General features: G+C 45.3%; 1 protein-coding gene across 2 annotated transcripts in view; it reads right to left on the bottom strand.

The window, feature by feature from the left end:
• Window positions 1-2,767: 2,767 nt before the first annotated feature.
• The window catches only part of DACH2 (dachshund family transcription factor 2), a 265,668-nt gene continuing 245,904 nt past the window's right edge, over window positions 2,768-22,531 (bottom strand). Inside the window, exons 8-12 of one of the 2 annotated variants that reach the window (XM_068157673.1) lie at window positions 18,266-18,411; window positions 17,594-17,741; window positions 15,644-15,763; window positions 12,599-12,664; window positions 2,768-3,653 (exon numbers count right to left, since the gene is read on the bottom strand). In XM_068157673.1, coding sequence (XP_068013774.1) covers window positions 3,616-3,653; window positions 12,599-12,664; window positions 15,644-15,763; window positions 17,594-17,741; window positions 18,266-18,411 — 518 coding nt within the window. In that variant the 3' untranslated portion in view covers window positions 2,768-3,615. Of the gene's footprint in view, window positions 3,654-12,598; window positions 12,665-15,619; window positions 15,764-17,593; window positions 17,742-18,265; window positions 18,412-22,531 lie in introns of both variants that reach the window. The other variant, XM_068157672.1, reaches the window with a different exon arrangement.

The raw sequence follows: 22,531 nt of genomic DNA, 5'->3' as shown, positions 1-22,531 counted from the left end.
AGCAATGTTGGGAATTATCTCACTGGTTGCTTAGGGCTTAAGGTTGTGCATGTGCCTGAGCACACTACACATGCACACAAGACACAGGAGCAGTTGTGCAGAACAGCTGAGGCCAGGAAGGAAACTCCCAACCATTCAGGTTAGCCATGTTTTGTCTTGTTACCAGAACTGCTCTGTAGCTACTTACCTTAATGGGCCCCTTACCTGTAGAGAGCAATTCCTTACAGCAGCATTCAGGTGTTAATGCACAGTCCTGCACTTCTAGAAGAGAGCCACACCATAGATCCAGAGTTTAGACTGAAATTGGTCACTATTGATTCTGTTGGGGTTTATGATGATGGCAGGCTACATTACACCAGATGCACAAACCTGCTGAAATATTGTCCATTAACATGGCTGCATTTAGCCAAGATCACCTTGGCTGAGCTGTCAGAGAGGCAGATGCAGAAGGGCTGAGTGCCACACCCCAGCCCCAGCAGTGCCCCTCAGCCTGCAAAGCCCCATCCTCAGCTGAGCTTCCCACAGCCCACACACTGCATCAGAATGAGGTTTCAGCGTGCTTTTGCTCCACCACTTTCAGGAGATGCTGAGGACAAGGGCACAGCCAAAGCCCTCTCCTCTCAGGCACCTTCATTACAACAACAAAACAAACCCAACCCAAACAAACAAAAAAACCCAACCCAAAAGCCAAACCCTCACAGAACTATGTCCCTCTTGGGCTCCCAGCACTGTAGCCAGCTGGGGCTCTCCAGCTCATTGCCTCCACTTGATGGGAAGCCTGTTGAAGGCCAAATTGCTTACTGCTGTGCTCTGTCCCTGGGCTGGAGGGTCTGAGTTCTCCAACAGTCCTGCTGAGAGTGCTCCACTGCTTAAAAGGCATCATAAAGTTCATCCTCAACAAGGAATCTGATAACTGTAGCTGAATGTGAAATTGTGTGCTTGAGAAGGTTAAAAACCTCACCCTTGCCTGTGGTTGCAGGGCTGTGCCACCAGGCAGGAACGAGCTCATGGGGTCCTGCAGCTCTGAAACCAGCACACGTGGAATTACACAGCACAAGGTAAGTTACTTTCCTGCTCTTCATAGCTTACTTTCAGATACAAACCCCTGTTCATTCTTCCCTTAGTTTTGTCTTTGCTGAGTAAACAATCCCAAGTCCTCTGCTTTGGAATGACAAGGTCAGCAGAGACCTAGCAAATATGACATGAAGGCCATTTCTTCCTTCTTTTGCCTTTCATCCTCAGCTGCAGTGCCTGGAGCTAGACAAAACCTTACTGAGGAGTTTTACACTGCACAGAGGGCAAAACCTCACATACAGTGTCAGAGCTTGCTGTGTGCTGGGTGGGCAAAGGATGGAAACCCAGTGCTGCAGGGGGTGCCCATGGATGTCCTGGGAAACCAGTGCTGCAAGGTGTGCCTCTGGCCTGGTTACAGTTAGCCAAATCTGTTGCTTTCCTGCATTTCTCCAACAGAAAGTGTCACTTCCAAGCTGGCACATAAAAACCTCAGAGTCTTGGATTGTCTATTTATCAGGAGCTACACAGTAAAGACTTAACAAAGCTGTCTCTGAAGTTTATCAGTTTCCTAAATCTCCTTTGCCAGTACTTTGACATTTAAAACTATTCTGGGAATAGTTAGAAATCAATGATCTGCTCATCAGCCTACTATCAGTGTAGCCTTAGGAAATGTAGATCAGCCACTGAGGAGGGAAACCCTAAAATAGCTTTTAGGGAGACTAAAGAAAACTGCAAAAATACTGCAACTGCACAGCCTGTAATATTCTGTTACTGTAGTCTCTAAACTGCCTGACACTGGGTACCTCACCAGAGATGGCTCCAAAATCTGCACCAGACAGCAGTGACACCAGTGCTGGGCCAGTCACAATGAGGCACCAGCCCAAGGGCTGCTTCCAGTCCTTTTTACAAGACTTAGAACAGAGGTCCAGCCCTCACTGCACAATCCCAATGGAATGACAACTAAAATTAACAAACAGCCAAGGGCAGAGTTTAAATTCAGGTGCTGCAGTGCTTGCTGACACACCAGCTTTTGTGTAAAGGGCAGGAGGCCTTGGCGATTCCCAGTGGCCTGTTTCTTTGGGTCATTCCCTCTTTGATTGCTTGATCAGTGGCAGTGTGGTGAATGCAGTGATCACAGCTCTTGCTATGAAAACCAAGTGGAGTAAACCCTGTTTGTGCACTGTGAGGCTGTTCTGATGATTAGTCTGATCACCTGCAAAAGAGAGGCCAACATGCCTTGAACTGACACCTGGGTAAGCTAAAAGATTTGTTAGGAATGAGAACCCAGGTGATCCTACTCTGCTGTTACAAAGCACACTGTGAGGCATCACACAGAGTCACAGGGCAGCTACTCCCCACAGAGCTGTTTAAGGGGTTTTTGCTTTTAAGTGAGTTAATTCAGAGTCTGTGTGTGTAAACATAAGGATGTCTGAGTTTGTAAGCACACAGGCATCGTGCCTCTGACCCACGACTGAAAGCAAAGCACCAGCAGGCGATGACTGAATGCCAACTGACTCAGACCAGCTTTTGGCCACCTGTGTTGAGGAAGGAAGGTCTGACTTGCACAGCTCACAATTTGGAATATAAAATAATTAGGAAAATGTTTGATACCAACCCACCCTCTTTATTAATCAGTTCTTCAAGTATTTTCAGTAGTGCAAAGTATTGTTTTGCAGCAGTACAGCAGCTGTGGGAATTCACAGTCCCAACAAGAAATAATCATCATGAAAAAAAAAAAAAGGGCTTTCCAAAGTCAAACAAAAAATGTTTAATACTGTATTTTTAGCAAGAACATCTTTAACAAAGAATGTGTACTTTAACTTAATATGGTACAACAGAGAAACCAGACGGAGAAGTTTCCATTACCTACACTACTGCATATTCATCTTGTTTTCATCTTAAAAGACCAGAAGCCAAGCTGAGCATAAAAAAAAAGCATCGATTGGAATCCTGGTGTGACCTCAGCTGTCAGGGAGTAGCTCACACTTCTGAGTTGGTCATCTAAGGAAAGGACAATTTTTACATCATTCTTTTAAAAAATGTACACACACTTCTTCTTTAAAAGGTAATATATATTGAGTATCTGCTTCAGTAAACAAAGCTTCATTTATAAACACAATCGAAACAGCTCCATCTTGAACAGTTTCAGTGGTAGACTGGACTGGTTTGATGGACAGCCAGTGAGGGCCTCGGGGGCTTGAAATCATTGTGCCATTGCCGTACAGTAATAGCTACCTCCTTAGAAAACAAAACAAAAAGAAGGCCTTTCGGGCAGGGGCCGGGGCAGGGGGAGGGGAAGAATTCCTGCAATGTGCTTAAAAATACTAAAACTCCTTCCTATCTCCGGGGGCCTAGAAATGATCTGTTGCAAGAGGCTCGGTTTGGTACGGTAAGCTTGTCCCAAGTCTCAGGCTTCCCTAGCGCGGCAGTTGCGGTGCTGCAGCAGTGACCTGCTTGGAATCGTCCTTCAAGTTTCATGCTACAAATCCTTCTCTTCACACAGTACTGAAGGCATCAAAGGTTGGAAGGGTCGTTTGTCAGGAACTACAGAAGTCTTCAAATAGTGGTCATTGTACATTTTTCAGCCATTATGTGCTCCCTTCAGTACATGATGGTGGGTTTGATGTATGTTCTGTTTTCTAGAGGGGGGGAAAAAGAGGGGGGGAAAGGTCAGCTGCATAAGTTGATCATTAATTGAAGCTTAGCTGCATTTCCTTACTAGTTTGTGGCCTTTTTTTGTGTTCCCCGAGCCAAATGATCAGATCTAGGAGAGATACAAACTATCCATCGTGTGAGGACATTTTACATGGGGAAAAAGAGGCCCCTGATGACAGAGCCCTCAAGAGGTGAACATTATGCAGAGGAATGTGCTGGTCCCAGCACACTGACCACCTTCCAACACAGTGGGGCACCTGGGGCTGGGCTAAACACCCACCAGTCTTGTCCCTAACAGTGCCTGCCAGCCAGCATCTGCTATGCAGAGGCTGTAAACACTTTTACCTGGCATTTGCTTTTAACTAAACACCCACTTTCCTCCTTTTTTCTGTCTTTTGTTGTATTGCATGCCTCTGTAAGATGGGCCCAGGAACTGAGCGTGACTGCGTGCACAGAGCCTGCCAGTGGAGGCGTTAAACCAGCACTGCATGGCACCGCATGGCACTGCATGGCACCGCATGGCACTGCATTCGAACATGCAACAGCAGGAAATCAGTGTCTGTTCTTGGAAGTGAGTTCTTTCATTCAGGAACAGCCACACTGCATTATTTTCTTTCTTTATGGAAAGAAGCAGGAAGTCCTTTAATGCCTTCACATACTGCGGCTTGTGATTGTTCACATTAAGCAACTTTAAACCCAGAGAGCAACAGCAACAACAAAATAACTAACTAACTAAAATGCCCACAGGAACAAAAGCTAACAGGAGTCCATATTCCACATTCTCCTTCGTTATCCAGTGACTCAGGGCTGCAGGCAGCTAGGCCCACACACACACTGATCTGGAAGATGATAGCAAAATGATAATAGTGAGAAGCATTTTGTATAATGTTGACATCTCCCCTCCTGCTTTGCATATGCCAATACCAAACACTTGTAAGGAAGGAACAAGTATTGACCTGCCAACTGACACCGCTCCTTGGAGCAATCTCCAAGTTTGCCACATTTCAATTTCAAAATGCATTTCAGCTATAATATGAGTGATTTATCATTTAGCAGTAGCTGTCAAAGTAACCTCCTAGATGAAACAAAAACATCTGGAACCATAAACAGAGGAGAGTGGTAGCTGAATTTTAATCCAAATCAGACATGTTCACTTCATTAGGAACAGGAAACAGCTAATTAGTAATTGAATGTTTCATGGTTTTAGGGAGGCTCAGACTCTCCAAACAGAGATGATTTAATATGTATTTTGGATGTAAACATGAATAAAGATCAGAAAAGCCAGGAACAGAACGTCCTGGAGGCACAGCAGGGAGCATGGGAACCTCCAAAGGGGAGACTAAAATCAGCTTCACCCCTTTGGCTGATGAACCTTACTGTCCTACAGATGCTAAAGCCTGTTTAGGGGGTGAGCAGCAGTGCAGACACTGGACTGGTTTTCCTTTTTTGCCTTCTGATTAGTACAAAATTGCACATGGCTGCTTCTACTTGCAGGCTGCCTATGGAAACTGGGCTTCTGGAAAAGGTAGCCACTGCCAGAGTCTGCAGGCTTGGCTGCCCTCAGAAAATCCTAGGAGTAGTCTTCATAGTTACTGCAGAAGGCTGCAGTTGTGCTCCTGTGAGGCAGCGCCACAGCGGGTCTGCGCTCTGCACGGACCAGCCACGGCAGCACAGGCCCTGGGCACCCAATGCCCACCCGACTGCCCTGCACCAGAGGGGGCTCACAGAAGTGCTGGGTGACTCAGTCCATGTAATATCAATGGGAGCCAGCAGAAAGGAGGCCCATGACTTGCTCTCTAATTGGCTACTGGGTGTCAGTGGCACCTCTGGTAGGTTTGCTGCTCGGCATCTGTACAGAGGGAGGCAGCAGCACTGGAACGAGCAGGTACTGTGTGCTGAAGGAGCTGCACTTGGTGACAGGGACTCTGCAAAAGGAGGGGAGCAATCTTGCTGAGCATTCAATAGATGAGCTATTTATCAAAAATGGGATCAGTAAGGATCAGTAACCTTAAGCTTTTTAAATTCTTGGTATTTTAAAAAGTGTTTTTTCAAGCCAAGGTAAGAGGTGGGCACCGAGGGCACTGCAGGCTGATGGAGTGACTGTCAGCTTCGAAATAACTTTCATTTTTCCTTCCTATTCCCTTTATTTCTCAAGGGAAGTTCAAGAGAGGGATCTGGAATACCTGTAAAATAGAGGAAGTAAATGCCAAAGCTCAAGCACAGTGCAGCCACCCAGGAGATATTAGTGATCAGTAAACAGGAAGTGTATGGTCAAGCATTTCCATTTTGTCAAGCTCTCATTATTCTCCAGAAATCAGAACACCTTTTTTGTTGTTGCTGTGCAATAAACCCAACTCCATGGCATTAACAACGTCACGCAGCAACCACCTATGAGGAATTAAAGTGTTTGGAGCATCTGTGCTAGCACTCAGACACCAAAGACAAAGCCAGGCTGTCAAATCCATCTTCCTGAAGAGCATTCTCCAGCCCCCCAGCGCAGCTGACTGCAAGCCACAGAGCGTTTTACAGCATTTTGCTGTATTCTACAGCAAAGATCTGAATAAATCTGCCTGCTATAAATGTATTCTTTTATTAGGTTTATCCCTTAATCAAATATTCATTTATGTGGGCTTCATTCTATTAAAAAATGAAATTATCCAAAGGTGAGCAAAAGCCTAGCTTTACAGTAGTTTAAAGCATAATCTCATTCTCTAGGGGTAATATTGACAATATAAAAACTGTATAAATGATATTCCCTAACACTAAAATATGCTTATGAGCCCCCTGTGCATGTTATACTGCTTTACAGCCTACAGTGAAATGCATGACTGGCTTAATAAGCAAGACATTTAGAAAGGATTTTTTTTTCTCCCCCCTTCACAGTGTTTAAGACAAGTAAAGATCTCACAGCTTCTGTGAGCCACAGCCTGGGATAATAATTGCAGTTTTCCCTCAGGATGGTGTTTGTCTGCCTGAGCCCTTAGTCCATGGTGTATGTTCACTGCCTGATTCTCTTTCAGCACAGTCTCATTGCTTGTCTGTTTCTTTCAGGATTTTCACGTGCGCAAAGGCCAGGCCCAGAAGCAGCAGTTGTCCTCTGCAACTTCAGTCACCTTTTTCTTCTGTTTTCTTTTTGTCAGTGTGTTGAACACATCTCAATTTCCTGGAACCTTTGTGAGCCTCTCATTGGAGTATCTTGAAGTCAGAAACTCAGCTGTATTTCCATTCAAGTACTGTACCCCCAAAGGTCCACGTGTGACCCCCAGGAATGCTGGTGGCAAACCCAGCCCAGGAAGGGGAGTGACGCCACGCAGCCTCGGGTGAGCCAGCACAGCCACTGCGTGGGGATGTTCAGGTAATGCTTGCACACCAAACTGGGGGAGAAAGGCACTGGAGGAAGGAAATTTGGGCTCTGCTACACAATGGGAAAGCCAGGATAAATTTGTTGTATCAGGAACTGTGAAGGATTCCTGTAATTTAAAAAATTCCTGCACTCCAGGTCCCAGACACTCTGGGCAGCAGAGCTGAAACCAAACCTCTCTCTGCCCATTGAGATGAAGGAGCTGGAAGAGCTCCTAAAATAAAGGTTGAGTAGAGCCAAGATGTGGCTCTGTCTCTGTGGTCAGAGACATGGAGAAAAGAGGGCAGCCAGGAGCTAAACCTGCATGCTCTCAGAGGCCTTTTACAACTCCTGCTTGAGGGACTCTCAGGATACCAGGAGAGAGCTGGACACAGGCTGAGTGACAACAGCAGCAGCACTGACTCTTGGCTTGTTTATTCGTTGTCCAGCCACACCTTTCCCTTTCATCTACCTGTAAATATTTTCCAAACTGAGCAGTGAAAGAAGAAACATAAAACACACCATGAACAGGGCATAGTTCCCTCTAGACTCAGGAGAATGGGGACAATAAATGCTGCTTCTGACAGCAGCAGTGCTAATGAAGTTTGATGGCTGTCTTTTAATCCCTCGCTCTTTTCTCTTGCCTCTCTTCCACCCCTGAAGATGTGCAGCCTCTGGTGTCTAAGACAGGCTGTGAGTCTCCTTCCAGGGGGATGGGCTCAGACCTCTCCCTGTAGGTCCCACTCCCACAACAGGCAGGACTGGGACACCCCAACCTTCAGTGCTGCCCACTCATGGTGCTGTTGCTTTTTGCTTTCTCCCTGACTTGTGCTTTGGTCTACTGAGTGTGCTTTGTCAGGTATTTCCACATCCACATTAGAAACTTGTGCAGAAAACTGGATTCTAACAAGTCACAACGGCCAAGGGCAGGGCTGTGCTCACTGAATGCAAACTGCAGATGCTGGATTGCCACTGTCAGTTTGAGCAGACAGGGAGATAACAGTGGTTCCTGCTTAGGAAACAGTCAAGCCCACTGACACTGGATTATTGAATCAATGGTTTAGCCCACTGTAAGAGTAGAAAGGTACAGACCTTCACGCTCAGCCTGCTGGGGAAACTTTTACCCACCTGTTGTTTCACAAACTCTGTCTCCTCCCTCACAGGTGCTCACAGGGCGATCCTCGGAACAATGCTGCATACCAGAAGCAGAAATAGCACTGGGACCAAGATCAGCAGGACAGCCTGCCTTTGTGTCAGGAGCAGGTGAGCCCTGAGTCAGCCAGAGCAGTAAGCTCATGGCCAGTTACTGGAGAGGCCTCTTCTCAGTGTCAGCAGGCAATGAGAGGGCTTTCAGAGTCCACAGGGCTGTGCCAGCCCGGTGATTGCACACAAACCTGAGAGGAGTGTTTCTAGAAACACTGCTACATGGCACAGCACAAGGGAAATACTGGGGGATTAATAATCCAGAGCATCCAGAGCAGGAGAGAGAGCATGGCTTGGACAGGAGGATAGAGAAAAGGCATAAGACTGAAAGGAAGAAGCTAACAAAGAGCTTGCTCACAAGGAAGGACCAGGCCTCTGTTTAATCTCAAGGGTTTCTAATCCCAAGGTCCTGGTAATCTCTTACATAAAACCGTAAGGGCTTGAATGTTTGTTGGTTGGGTTTTTTTTCTGTGCAAGAAAGTCCAAGACAATAGCACTGCAGCTGAAAGATGCTGGATTTGTCCTTACTGCAGTGTGTTCTGAAGTGCCATGGAGTGGCTGGTTTCAGTGGCCTGCAGGATGTGTAGCTATAATTTGATATGGTAACAAATGAGTTAAGTCTCTTAAAAACACCACCCCTCTCGTTCCTGTCCCACACCTCCACCCTTCTCACCACAGCCTGGGCTTATATCAGAATATTGGAAAAACACAGTCCAGTGTTCTGAATAATGAGAACCAGAAGATGCTCCAAACTGCAGCAGCCCTTCCCCTTTGGATAGAAAGCAAAAGCTGTTTGTGATCACTGGAAGTTTTTGTGCTAAGGCTCTGCCAGGTTATTTCACAAACCAAAGCAGCAGCAGCCCTGGGTCAGCCTCCTGTTGCAGGCAGCACGGCAGCTTGTTTCCTCTGAACCATGTTTTCTCCTCAGGAAAGTCCACCTGCCTAGGCTGCTGCTTCTTCCTTCTTGCAACTCAGGAGTCTTCCATTGTTGCAAAGTGTTACCATCCAGTCTTAGGGTAAGCTCTATCTTTAACAATTTTAAGATAACATTGCTCTGCTGATTGTTCCAATATCCCCTAACAATGAAATATAGTAATACAAAAGTTAACTAAGGTATAAACATGCAAAAGGAGAAGTCTCCCTGTGCTCATAAAATGATGTTATTTTCTGTTCAGCAGTTCATGTTACTGCTGTTCATGCTAATTAATTAAAGGAGCTGTTGCTGTAATGTGCAAACAGGGAATCTGAGAAACTGAGAGGGCTTTTAGGTCTCGGAGTGAAGTTAAGTCAATCTGGGCACAGGCAATCAAATGTAATGAAATCACTTGTCAGTGCTAAGCTTGCAAAAACTGTGAAGTTTGACTAGGGAGTAAAAGGATTATAATTAGATTTCCAATAGGATAATAACTAAATGGCAGAAAGCAGTAAAGAGAAAATATTACTTTGTTAGCTAATGGTGCTGCTGTTCGGGCTTGGGTTTTATCAGCACACTTGTAGTTGTGCTAATTTAATTTGCTTTTATCAGCAAAAATGCACCACTCCAATGGTACTTGAATGTCATTTGCAAAAATCATTGATCTGAAGGTGCACTTAATGACACCCAGTATGTTTATTTTATGTGAAACGGAGATTGGCTGATGAAATGCTTGATGCACATCTTGCTGGCCCACAAGTGAGTTATGGAAGCAGGACCAGAAGGGGATCTGTGTGCAGGCAGCACCTTCTCCTGTGCCACTCAGCTGTGTGGGGGGCTTTGGGAGTACAGCAGCTATCTGCTTTCTATGCTGTCAGCTAAAAAGCTTCTGTTGGATCAAGCTGTGCTGGGCTACAAGATCAGGTGTGCAGAGGGTGAAGGTACTGGACCGTAGAGTTCTCAGAAGTTCCAAGTCTGCACAGAATTTCCATTCAATTAATAGAGCAGAGAGAAGAGAAGTCAACTGAACAGGAAAGATTGATAATGCAGCTCAGAATCCCAGAATATGAACAGCTTGTGTTAATAAAATAATTTAAAGAAATAAGCATAAAATATGATCTGACTTAATGCCTGTGAAGGGTGGCCCTGCAGTATTTTTGTAAATTGCCTTTAAACCCTCTTAAGGAGGTAGTGGCAGTGAAACTAATTGAATTTCAAAGGGAAGGCACTGTGTGAATGATAGATTTCTGTCTAGCAGAGCTACTGACAACAGAAGAAGAAAGGTCTGCATTGATGCTGAAGCTTTTCTTTCTGTGCAGTAGAGAGAGATTTTGGAAGCTTGCAAACAGCTTGGTATTAGGGACACGTGTTTTGACCCTTCCTCTTCCCAGGGTGCAAAAAACAAAGGCAGCAAATGAAAGGGGCAATGAAGGAGTGTGCTCCAATTGCTAGAGACAGCAGGGCAAGAGTAGCTGTCGAGTGCAAGAACTGCTCTCAAAGGAAAAGAATCAGAAAGATATTACAGTATCAGCAGAAATAAAACTGGAAGCAATGGTGCTGTAGGACAGGAGCACTTTGAAATCTGAACAAGCTCTCCAGAGAGCTCTCCAGAAGCCTTTTTATCAGCTGGGAGGGCCTGGCTAAACTCACGGCATGTGTCCATGTGAAGGGGATTACCACACAGGAACCAGCACAGGAGTCATTCATTGCTGTGGTGAGGACAAGAGATGCTTTGCCACCGAGCAGGACAGGACAGGTTTACCGCTCCTACTGCACAAGTCGTGCTCTGCTTACACAGAGGAGCACCGAGCTCAGGGATACTGAACACAGTGCAGCTCCAGATCTCTCTTTGCTCAGGCTTTTAACCTGAACAAAAATGACACCATCCAAAACCTCTTGAAACTAAGCAATGCTGTGGTTGGAATCAGATGGAAAAACCAAACACCACCACCAAGACCTAACTGGAAATGCAAATCATAAAATCACGAGGTTTCCTGGTGTGGCAGCAGACTACAGGGAGTGTCAGAAAGTTATTAATTCTTACTTCTTTCCAGCAAGCAGAGGGGTGTTGGAAGTGGCTATGCATCGCTTTTCCCACAGTCCTTTATAATCATTCTTGGTGGGAGCCAATTGAGCCAACTGTAACTTCTATTCTTCAATTGAAAACTGAAGTTAACTTCCTTTTTTTACCAGGTTCTTTCCAGATCTCAGTCTTTCTGGGAGAGCACTGAGCACTCAGAGTCTTTCTGGGAGAGCACTGAGCACTCAGAGTCTTTCTGGGAGAGCACTGAGCACTCAGCAGGTATCGTAAATAGATCAGAAAGGTCAGAGAATTTCAACACGTGTCCCAGGTGCCTATCCAGTATTTTGGTGGTGCAGTATTGGGAGCACAACTCTACTCATGTGTGTATCCATCCCCCACCACCTTGTGTGTGCATACACCTGCAGGGTGATCAAGCTGAGAGTCTTTATAATGCAGAGCATACAAATCTAAAATCACAGAAAGAGACAGCACCAAAAGTATGTGAAGGCTTTTGTGTACAGATAACAGATGGATGACAGATGCCTACCAGAGGTATGCAAAGTCAAGCCTTGAACAGTTGAGAAATGCTCCAAGTGATGCTTGTACCTAAAGCTGTCCTGCAGCCCCTCTGCCAGCTCTGCTGAAGGGTCCTGAGTTACCAGACAGGTTCATTTGGCACCTGACCATTACACCATTCAGTAGAAAGGATGGAAGGGCTCTAAACAGAAGCAGTTATATGGGAACAGGCAGCTGCCTCCAGCCAGTGCAGAACTGAATGGGGTCATGAACATGGCACAGGACTGAAAGGAGAAAAAGGTTTGTTTTACAGAAGAACTACACTACAAACCTGGACCTTCTCCACACCCAGAGAGTTTCTGTTTTCAAATTGCTCAAACCAAAGTTATCACAAAGGATTACAGATTTTCTGTGCCTCTCAAACAGGCACTGGAGATGATAACCTTTCAGCTCCCCTAGACAATGGCCACATCACTCCCTTCCCAGGCCTCGAGCCAGAACGTGCTGCTTATCCTTTGGGAAGCACTGAGACAACACACTGACGCTCTTGTCTGCAAGCAGTCACTGAAAAGTGAGGAGAACAGCACTGTGTAACTGCTTCTAACATGAGCATGACTTCCCTTCTCCACCTACACTCTGTGTTCTCTGAAAACACCTCTGGTCATGATAGGCAGGTAAGGGTGAGAGGTAAAATGTTCTAGCAAGATACATCCTATGTGAGATCACTGTTGCACGAGGCACAGAGATCTGAGAGCTGGACAAGAGTTTCCTACATCTCAACTGAAACAAGTTTAATTTCTGGTCTTTCAAAAGCACTGAACATGAAAACCAACTGAACCAGCAAGAAAACAGAAACAGAGACAGCAACTCTTCTGCATTTCATGTACTTTTTAAGAGTGCCAAGCTAGGTGATGGGATGTGGTACATACTGCACCTTGCATCGCTGCACTGTCGTGTTGGGTTCCGTTGTGTTCTATTTCCATCTCTGGGATTCCAGCATCTGCAAGATGTGACACTGAAGATTAATGCAGTCCCCTTTGTCCTTCTCTCATGCATCTTTAGAGAAATATTTATAGCAAACGAGGGTGCTCTCCAAGCTGCAAGGTCTGGCATAAAACATTTGGGCTTCATAGAATTTGCAGCAGGGAATTGTAGCCAAGATGTGCAAACATTACTGGTCTCACAGTGAATTATTTTTAACGTGCCTCACATTTGCCTGGCGATCAGATAACAACCAACACATGAGATGATTGTGTCTGCAGAATCCTCAGGGAGAGTGAGGGCATCTGACATATGCAAAGGAAAAGTTGCACTCAGACTGTGACAATATTAACAACGTTGACTCTCCGAGCCACACACCTGCAAAGCACCAAATGCCAGCCCAGGTGTGTGCATCAGTTGGCAGCAGTGTGTGTTACAGGTATGGGCCCTGCTAACTGCACTGAAGGCTCAGCTCAGGATGTCGTGAGCCACAAGGCATCACCCAAACCATGACTACAGCTGAGGGGGTCTGAAGCACCTCCAGATTGCTGAGGAGACCTTTCCAAAAGGGACTGGACTCTTGTTTCCAAGTTGGGAAAAGCTCCTAGAGATGTGCACTTTTGAACCATGTAATCTCACATCGACAGTATCTCTGTATGCAGAGTCCTTCAGGGTGGGGGCTCCAACGCCCCAGGGTGTTGTGGTAACAGATGCCTTGTGCCAGCAAGGATTAGCATGTGATTTGAATCCATGGCACTCCAGATCCTGGAGAAACATCTGTTTGCCTTCGAATACAGCACTTGGAGATTAGAGCAAGAAAAGCCCCACACCTGAGAGGGAGCTGTGGGGATGGTTTTGCAGTTTCTCTGCACAGGAGCCTGCTCTGGACTTTCTCACCTAGTGAAGCTCTGCTGCTTCTCAGGCCACTGGAGTTGGAGTGCTGGGTTTTATCGTGGAGGTCACCCTGCAGCCTAACCAAACTCTTACGTCAAAGCAGGGCAGCCCCTTGAATACAGGCCACGGACAGAAGAGTAGCAAGAGTAATGTGTAAGTTAAATAGCTGTGATCTGTGCTGGCAGAGCCCTAGAAATGTTTATGACCAATTAAGCAGTATTTTCATGGATACATTTTTTGCCTTATCAAACGACAAGTGACTGCTCTGCCACAGGATTTCTCTTACTCCGATTCCAGTTCTGAAGGACAGTTGAGGGCACTGCTCCATTGATCTAGAAGGGCTCTTTCTTTTCAGCCCTTCTGGAGTCCGTGCTGTCCATAGGTAAAATGACAAAGTCATCTGTAACTAATAACAGCATCTGTTCACTGAGACAGAGCCTCAGAGTGGAATTAAAACTATTCAGAATAGCCTCTCACATTTTGTTGTCGTAAAATTGTACCTGCAATTAAATTGTGGATTAAGATGCTAATGAGCTACCTGATTTGCATGTGCAATCAGATTAGCATGTAAATATCAGCTTCTTGCAGGCACTAACATATATATGACTACCTGAGTGTGCCTGCAAATCAAATGGTTAGCAGGCAGGCCCACAGCAGCAGATGCAGAGCTCTGTTAATCACATTGCTGGTGTGCTGCTTCCCTTTAATTTGTGGTTTCCAGAACTGCTGAGTGCTCCTAACTGTGTGCCAGTGGCTGGGGCTTACCAGAGATGGCAGGACGTGGGTGCAGGACCTCAGGATTTCAGGTTTACTCGGACATTCCTCTCTAGGAGCTGCCTGTGCCTGCAGCATCACACGTGGGCATTTTTCTGACCCAGTGGAGGTGGTGGAAAAGCCTCCTGCTGGCTCAGTCCACCCATTCTCCCCTTGGGTCACTGTCCCTCATGACAGTGGAACTGCAGGCTGTATATCCATGCCTGAATCATCACTGCTCACTGTCAGAGCATCAGCAGAGCCAGCCAGCTCCTGGTTACAGTGATATGCTGGACTATAAAACCCAGCAGATGAGAATACCTCTGAAAGATGTTGCTCTCCTACTTACAGAGTTTATGTCTCGTAGGTGCTCCAGATAAATCACAGCTCACAGTCCACTGCTGAGTGGAGCAATGGCAGTTCACACAGACAGGCCTGCCCTAACTTTAAAAAACAGTCTGGGTAGTCCTCACCACTGAGAACTCCAGACAAGCTAAACTCATCATTTTTACTCAGCAGGTCAGGCAGGTTTTGCAGTCTGCTTGTGTCACGATGGCTCGGTCGCTAGCAGGGCCCAAAGCAGGCAGCACAAAGTTCACATGGAGACTGCAGCTGAGCCCGAGTGTGACTCATGAGCCTCTGTGGAGACTTTGGGGTAGAGAGGCAGAGGCTAAATGCTAGCTATAGACCCTGAAACTAAGCTCAGCTAGGTTCAATCTTAAAAAGTCAAACCCAAGCTTTACACTTTGGCCACAATCACATTAAGCAGGAAAGGCAAGTCCTCCCACCACCCAAACCATCATCATCCTTTTGAGGAGATTAACTGATGTACTTTTGTTCCACAAGCGTATCTGGGAACCATTCAGAACCTCAGCGGCTCTGAAAGCTGATACAGATGAAACAAATGTAATAGGTCTTAAGGCTGAGCAAACTTCAGCCAGGCAGCTTTTGAAAGGGAGCTCAGCAGTTCTAAAAATGAATCTGCTGGGAGAGAAGAGTTCAGAGAACCTTACAGGAACCAAATTTCACATTGTCTTAGCTGGCACTGTAACAGATTTCTCTGGTAATGTATGCAGCATCTCCTGTCATGCCTGTGTAAGCTGCTTGCTCTCTCTCTCTCTCTCTCTCGCTCTCTTTCTTTCTCCACTTGCAGCATGATTTTTTTTTAATTCATGACCCAGAGCACGTGGCCTGAAATAGCTTTCTAATTATTTCAGGGAAGGACTGTGGGGTTTTTATTCTGGACTTTACTTTGTGCATCACACATTTTTCCCCTCAGTTAGACATGATTTTAGGCTAGACTGTGGAAGGCCAACTAAGACATTACCATTTAACATCCTGAGACCGTCACCTGATGTGGCCTGTTTCAGTGCCTGTTCCACTTGTTCTCTTCTCTTGGATTCAAATTCCAAAGCTTCCTGCAATTTTCTCTTTGCCTTTTTTTCTTTCTTCAAGCGTTTCTGAATTGTTGCTGAAATGGAAAGGGACAGTGACAATGGCTGTTAGAGCATGGTCAGTGTATGATGGCGACAGCAAAGGAGTCTGTGTTCAGTGGCCCAGTTCTGGTGCCAGGACAGCATCTACAATCGGGCACCAATCTGGCCTAAACAAAAGACAAACTCACTCCAAGGCATGTCCTGTAGCAAAACAATGAACCATCTGCAAGGGCTTTAGACCTGGTTGAAGATCTTAAAGCTTATTCTCAACCTGGAAGAGCTCCCTGAGTTTCGGTCTCCCGAGAGCCAGCCTGGTGGTCCACGCTACACAATCTTCACCGATGTGGAACTGTGGCTGGAATTTATGCCACAGAGTCTGGTGGAGCAGATCATTGGCTTCAACTAATCTCTAGCAGCAGCAGCAATGTACATCCTCAAAATTAAATCTCTCACTCTGCATTCTAACCTTTCCCCTACATGCTGAGAATTTTATTGCCCCCTCCTCTAGATCTGTGCTAACAATCCAAACACACTGGTTATGGTCTTCCCTCACCACTCCTCTACTATGTTACTTGAGCAAATGAGCAGCCCACGTGGAGCAGCCTCTCTCTGACTTTCTGTAATAATAAAGGTGTGCATGTGGCCATGACCTGAAAGACAGCCCTGAGGATACTGATCATTGGGGAACTGCTCTTTAGAGCCAGGAGCCAACAAAGCCTGCAAGTGGCTTTAAGGTTTTGTTGCCTCTGTGACACAGGCTGTGTGTTGTGTGCTGTCTGCTCACAGAGAAGTAAGTTTGGGGTTGTGGAAATGCAGCCTCTCACCCAGACCTGACTGGGGTGGTGCAACACCCACAGCATCGGAACAACTTCAGCAGCATTTACTGGCCCTTCCCAACTTGGACATGCCCTTCTTTGCTGCCTCTTTGGTGCCACAGACACTCTGCTCTACACATCTGATTTCAGTTCAGAATGCACTGGAAGACAGCACTTGGCAGCTACATTTTCAGTCTTATCTAGTTTTATCTTTCTGATTTCATGGATGTAATCTAGAAGCAGCTTTTGGCACAGAAAGTGCTCTTCCTCTCCTTCAGCTGCAGCTTGGAATTTTCAAAGGACCACTGCCTCCTTTGCAGCACCACAGCACAAAATTCACATTTACCAACTTAATTGCCTGCTAGTATCAAAGCCTCTAAACAGTCATGGCTTTGTCTGCCGAGGCCCCAGATGGGGAGTGCTCTTGTATCTCCCTCTCCTGATGGAACAACAATGAACAGAAGTTATCTAGGGTAGGTAGCTTCAGATCTTGTACTTGAGTAGACAATTTCTTGTAGTTTGTCTATTTTGTTGCACTAAAATTCTCTACAAGCAAAAGCAGCTGCCTAGCACCTAACCCACAGAAATGGGGGCTAGGAATGAAAAAGATCAATCACCTGAATACCCAAATTCCAGCCACACCCTCTTTCTCACAGTAAGACTGATCCTGAGTGCTGGGAGGATAAGAGCAGAAAAGAAATTAAAGCTGTCAAATGAAGAACTTGGGCTGGGAATAGAGAGGCAGAGTGCTAATAACGCACCTGAAAGCCACCACACCCATCAGCTCTCCTCTACACAACCTGCCAAAGCTCTCTGTGGCCAGTTGCCCTCCAGGAAATAATCCTTCAGTCAGTGTTCTGTCTGCTTACAGCAAAGTTCTTCCTTCTGTTTTGATTAAATTTAAATGTTTCATTACCAGTGCCAGGCCACTGCTGCCATTACACTGAGCTCTGAATGTCAGTTAACTCCAAGCCCTCAGCAGCTCCAGCTGGAAATGCCAAAGGGTTATACATTTAATAGATATCTAAACTTCATTTTTCATTCACTCACCTCTGCTTTGCAGCTCAGCTGTAAGTTGCCTCTCCAAGCTCTCTCTGAGTTCTCTCTCTCTAGAAAGTTCCATCTTTAACTCTTTCTTTTCCTGCTGTATCTGCTTTTCCTGGACTCTTGCATTGTCCACAGCCACTTTCAGCAGGCCCTAAAACACAGACAAATGTAGGACCTGAGAACACCATTCTGTTGCAGCAGTGACAAAAGTCATCCACTTGTTTCTTTCACACCCTCTAGGAAAACAAAAAGAAATTAAAGGGAGGAACCTAGAGACCTGAACCAGGACTGGGCCTTTGAAGCAGCTGGATGTTATATATGAGCAATCTGGTGGCAGGGAGTCATTCAGTGTAGGCTTTGCTAATTCACCCTGCTGATGTGGTGTATTACAAACAGAATGCCATGTCATTGCTGACCTCAGTCAACTGCAGGGAGAAGTGAAGGAGAAATAATGAGACTGGTGAATTTTAATATGACCATGACTGCCAACTATTAAGTCAAATAGACAAGGTGTTAAACCCTTTCAAGATCAATAATGCCAGATAGGGGAAACCAAAGCATTACATTAAAGAAATGAGAATTGCAGACACAAAATAGTTTCTGAAAGTTTTTTAAAGAGACTGAGAAAGAAACACATTTTATCTATCACAACTGGCCCTAGAGAGAATAATTTACCTGGATGTTGGTTAATAGTGTTTCTACTGATGAAAGACCATCAGCAAAAAGAAATGGCGCCGGAAATCCAGGAGGCAAGGCCTGTCCAGCCAGTTGGACTTTATCTAAGGTTGGTTTCATTATTGGAATGGCAATTTGGACCTCTTCTGTAAAGATAGGTTTAAAAGCAACATCAGAAAGCATTGGAGAGATAGATCAATGTAATTTCTAGAGACTAGCACTGTGTTTACCTGCAAGTCGAAGTACAAGTGCATTACACAACTGACACTGCTTCAGTCTTCGGGCAGCCGTGGCTGCCACTGAGGTCAGTCACAGTAACAAATACCCTGAAGACAGTACCACAGCTGTAACACACCCTTCCAGCTCAAATCCCACAGAATTACACCAGAGGATTACAACAGCATTATGCAGTTCATTAAACCTGAATGAACTCTCTTCATTCTATCATGTTTGCCTCTCTGTGATGTGCAGTTTTGGTGGCTATAACCTTGACAACATTCTAATCAAGACGTGTATCACAGCTCTTTATTCCTCTAACGTTACCCTTCCCGCACTCAGCAGTAAATGATCTCCACTGAGTCATTCCCTCCTGCTTAGCTAGCACCAACTCCATGTTGTCAGTGAAGTGTCAGCGCCTTAACAAGTACCTTGCTACTGTCAGCCTTTCTAGTCCCAGGCAGCAGCCAAAAGTGCCTTGCTGAGTGATCTCTGCCCAAGGTTTAGAGAGAGCAGGGTGGGTGGCAGGGGTCAGAGGAGCGGCCGTGGAACAGGCGCCTCGGCTCCAGCCTCTCTCCTGTGATTTACTGCACAGGAAGAGATTGATGCAGCTCTTACAAACTGTAAAATTGGGCCCTGGCTGCTTCCCCTTCACTCCTCGTTTCCAATAGATCATCTTCTTACAGCTCAAGCTGTGCACAGGCAGTAGGAATGTGCATCCAGAAACAACAGTAGTGGTTATTCCTCAACTCCTTTTCATTTGGTGATGAATCAGCACTCTCACCTATGGAGTCACATTTTTAACAGGGTCATTTAAACGTGTTTTGGCTTAGTAAATGTATCTCCTCCTCTCAGACTCCCATATTCCCTACATATTCATATTAACCATCAAGTTAATTGCTGGAAAAAAGCCCAGATTAAACCCTAGCAGCCTTCAAAGCCAAACTCTGCCCATTTCTGTGAAATATTAGAAAGTATCTGTGTAATCTTCCCAGGGAACAGAGTCTCTAATCCAGTCTCTATATGTTGTCCCTGCACTTGCAGAAATCATGAAGAGCATCATCTCAGCAATGGCTTTTGTTAAAGCTTGCAACTAATATATTGACCACAGGTTCACAATGCCTGTGCTTTCGAGAGGCAACTGCACCGCCAGCGCTGACGGTTTCATTTGTCAAGTGTCCTGCTCATGTTCCAGCCCAGAGTGACAATTAGTCCATACCATATTCCAAAGGCCTCCATCTCCCTCCTCTGTTACTTAGAAAAAACCAACACAACTCAGCATCTGACAGCCATGAATTAAATCACAGCAGTGCTATTATCCACTGCTACAAACTCCAGCAGCAGCCACTGAGCACGTTTTGCTGTGTTTCCAAACCACACCTACTGACAGAGAAGCAGGAGAGCAGTTCTCCAGCATTCTTTGAGATCTCTGTTCAGGGAGTATTTGGTCTGCACTGTGTGAGTTCATTAAGTGGAGCATCTCCATAATGGTTCCTCAGGACCGATAACAACCACAGGCAGTAACCACCACCCATCTCTGTAGTTACCATTTCTGAGCTGTGTCCATGTGATTCAACTGATCCATTTTAAAAAGCACACAACTCTGGTGGCGTGTTCTGGGCTCGGAGTTCTTGCTGAGTCAGACACACCATTTTTCATACTCAAATAGCTGATCTCACGAGCAGAGGTTTAAAAATAAACTGATCAGTTGTTGCACAGAAGTCACACCTGAGCTGTGGAGTCACAGAGAAAATCTAACCAGAAGTGGCATTTGAAGAAGAAAGTAATACATGAAGTATGCATAACAAAACTAGAGCTGCTTTAAGCTCCCTAGAAATCCCTCCCCTTTGGAGATGAAAGTAATACCACTAAATTGGCTGAAAGGAAAATTACTATTGACTGTGAAGAGAGGCTGCATGGGCTATGGTTTGTAATGTTACTGTACAGCAGATTGAAGTTTCAAAATAGTATTACTCTTCTTTAAAGAGAGAGACACAGCTAAATTAGGTGCTGCTTGCTGCAGTGAGGATCAAATGCAAAAAGAATCATATTTCATCAGACCTAGTCAACACCAGGAAAATAAATAGAAATATAAGAGGTATGCAGGCAATGATTCATTTTGATAATCTGGCCCAAGAGAGACACATAGAGACAGCACACAGATCTAAGCTTCTACCAAAAGACAAATAGGACACAGAGGGTGGGAATTGGGATGACAGTGTAGCAGAGGTCACATCGATTTTCAGCAGCAGTTTTCACACAGATGAGATAACCCTGGACTCTATTTGGCCCATTGTTCATATCCTACCTGTCCCAGAAGCAATAAATTTCCAAGTCCCAGAAAAAGGGCAGTAAAGAAGAAGGATTCTACTTATGACTTCTTATGATTAAGTTTTTGTGCTAACCAAACATGCTTTGCAGACCAAGGTCACATTGCATGTTAAAGTCTGTAACAGCTGAAAACTAGAAGCAGCATATTATGTTTTAGCCTATATGGGTGGAAACTGTCAAACCATTCATCATTTTTTTTCCTCTGATTGAAATCACACTCTGCAAAGATGAATGGTAAATGCATTAGAAATCTATTTCAATCTTGTAATAGGTCTTCACATCTGAATGGTGTCTACGTCTTGCCCACATTCTGAGCAAGTACAGCTCGGCAGGAATTTATTAGCTAGACTTGAGAAATCGTAATTGGTAAAGCAATTAAAAGTGGCATGTGTTGGAAGCATTTGCTGTGGATTGTATCAAATGCAGCTCTTTAATGGAAGAAGGACAAAAATATGTTGATTTAAGCATTTTCATTTTAAAGAACACTAAAAATATAAATGCTAAGAGCTGCACTCACAGAAGCAGTACAACAGAATAGGCAAGAAACAACGCTAGGGCAGCTCTGACCCAACCAAGGACACAAACTACCTTTCTCTTGATTCAAGCAAAGTGGGCACTACTTTTATCAAGCTCTTTTGCTACACCTGCCACACTTCACAGTGGCATTCAGGAACCCCTTTGGAGTGCAGTCTTTTAATTTCTAGCTGGTGTGCAGGTGAATAGATGAAAACAAGAATCACATTGCAGGGAAAAGAAGCACACAGCAAATACCACCAGTGAGTGGGGTATTATCCTGGGACAGCACAAGGAAACTGCTAGGAAGTTTCTCGTTCTTCATTCAGTACACTGAAGTGTTTCACTCTCTGTCTTCTGCCTAAGTTGCAGAAATAGGGATTGGAAAAGGAAGCATCAAGGTAGGGACTAAATGCAGCACTGGGAACACCAGAACCAAGAAGTGCGAACCACCAAGTGCTCCCTGTGTGACGGTGCATGGCCCATACCAACAGGCAGCTGTAGTTGCCAGCTGGTTTCTCTGCTTTCAGAAGGCATCACCCACATATCTCATGCACCTGACATGTCACATCCCTCTCAGAAGGCAGAAATAGTAAAGCTACAGTTGACATCTTACCTAACACTAGGTTAGATGACCAGGTTATTTCTTCAGAGACACTTCAGAACTTTCCCTGGAGCATTATTCACCTCCAGCAGCTCACAGAGCATAACTCATGAACAAAATAAATAGGTGGCATATGGAGAAGAGAGAAACAATTTATTCTTACTAATCTGTTAGTTACTAACCAAGGCACCTGATCTCAGAGAGCCTGCTGCCAGCATTAGGAAGATGGTTTTAGACCTATGGCAGCTGGGTCATTCCTTTTCCTTGCCTGTGACATACCATTTAGAAACCTAATGGTTTGTCACAATTGCCATTCTTTGAGCTTCAGCTCTGAGCCATGGGGATTCCATTTAATGGTCTGCAGTTACAAAAGAACAGCCCAGATACTCTGATAGACCTTTCTTACTTCTGATAAAATAAACCAGAGGATTTGCCTGGGCTGCCCATGCTGCTCACCCCTGAAAACAAGATGTATTTTCATGTGACACAGCATTTCTTGCCCAAAGGTCTTACAGACCTTTACTCCTGTAGAGTGGTAGGAGTTCACTCCCAGCCATACGCTGGCTTCACAGCAGCGGGGCCCAAGCATGGACACAATCAGT

The sequence above is a fragment of the Melanerpes formicivorus genome, unplaced genomic scaffold, assembly GCF_026170545.1.
Source record: "Melanerpes formicivorus ecotype bairdi unplaced genomic scaffold, bMelFor1.0.p_v2 SCAF_37, whole genome shotgun sequence".
In the NCBI taxonomy this organism is placed as follows: Eukaryota; Metazoa; Chordata; class Aves; order Piciformes; family Picidae; genus Melanerpes; species Melanerpes formicivorus.
This window is presented reverse-complemented; position numbering and strand designations above follow the sequence as displayed.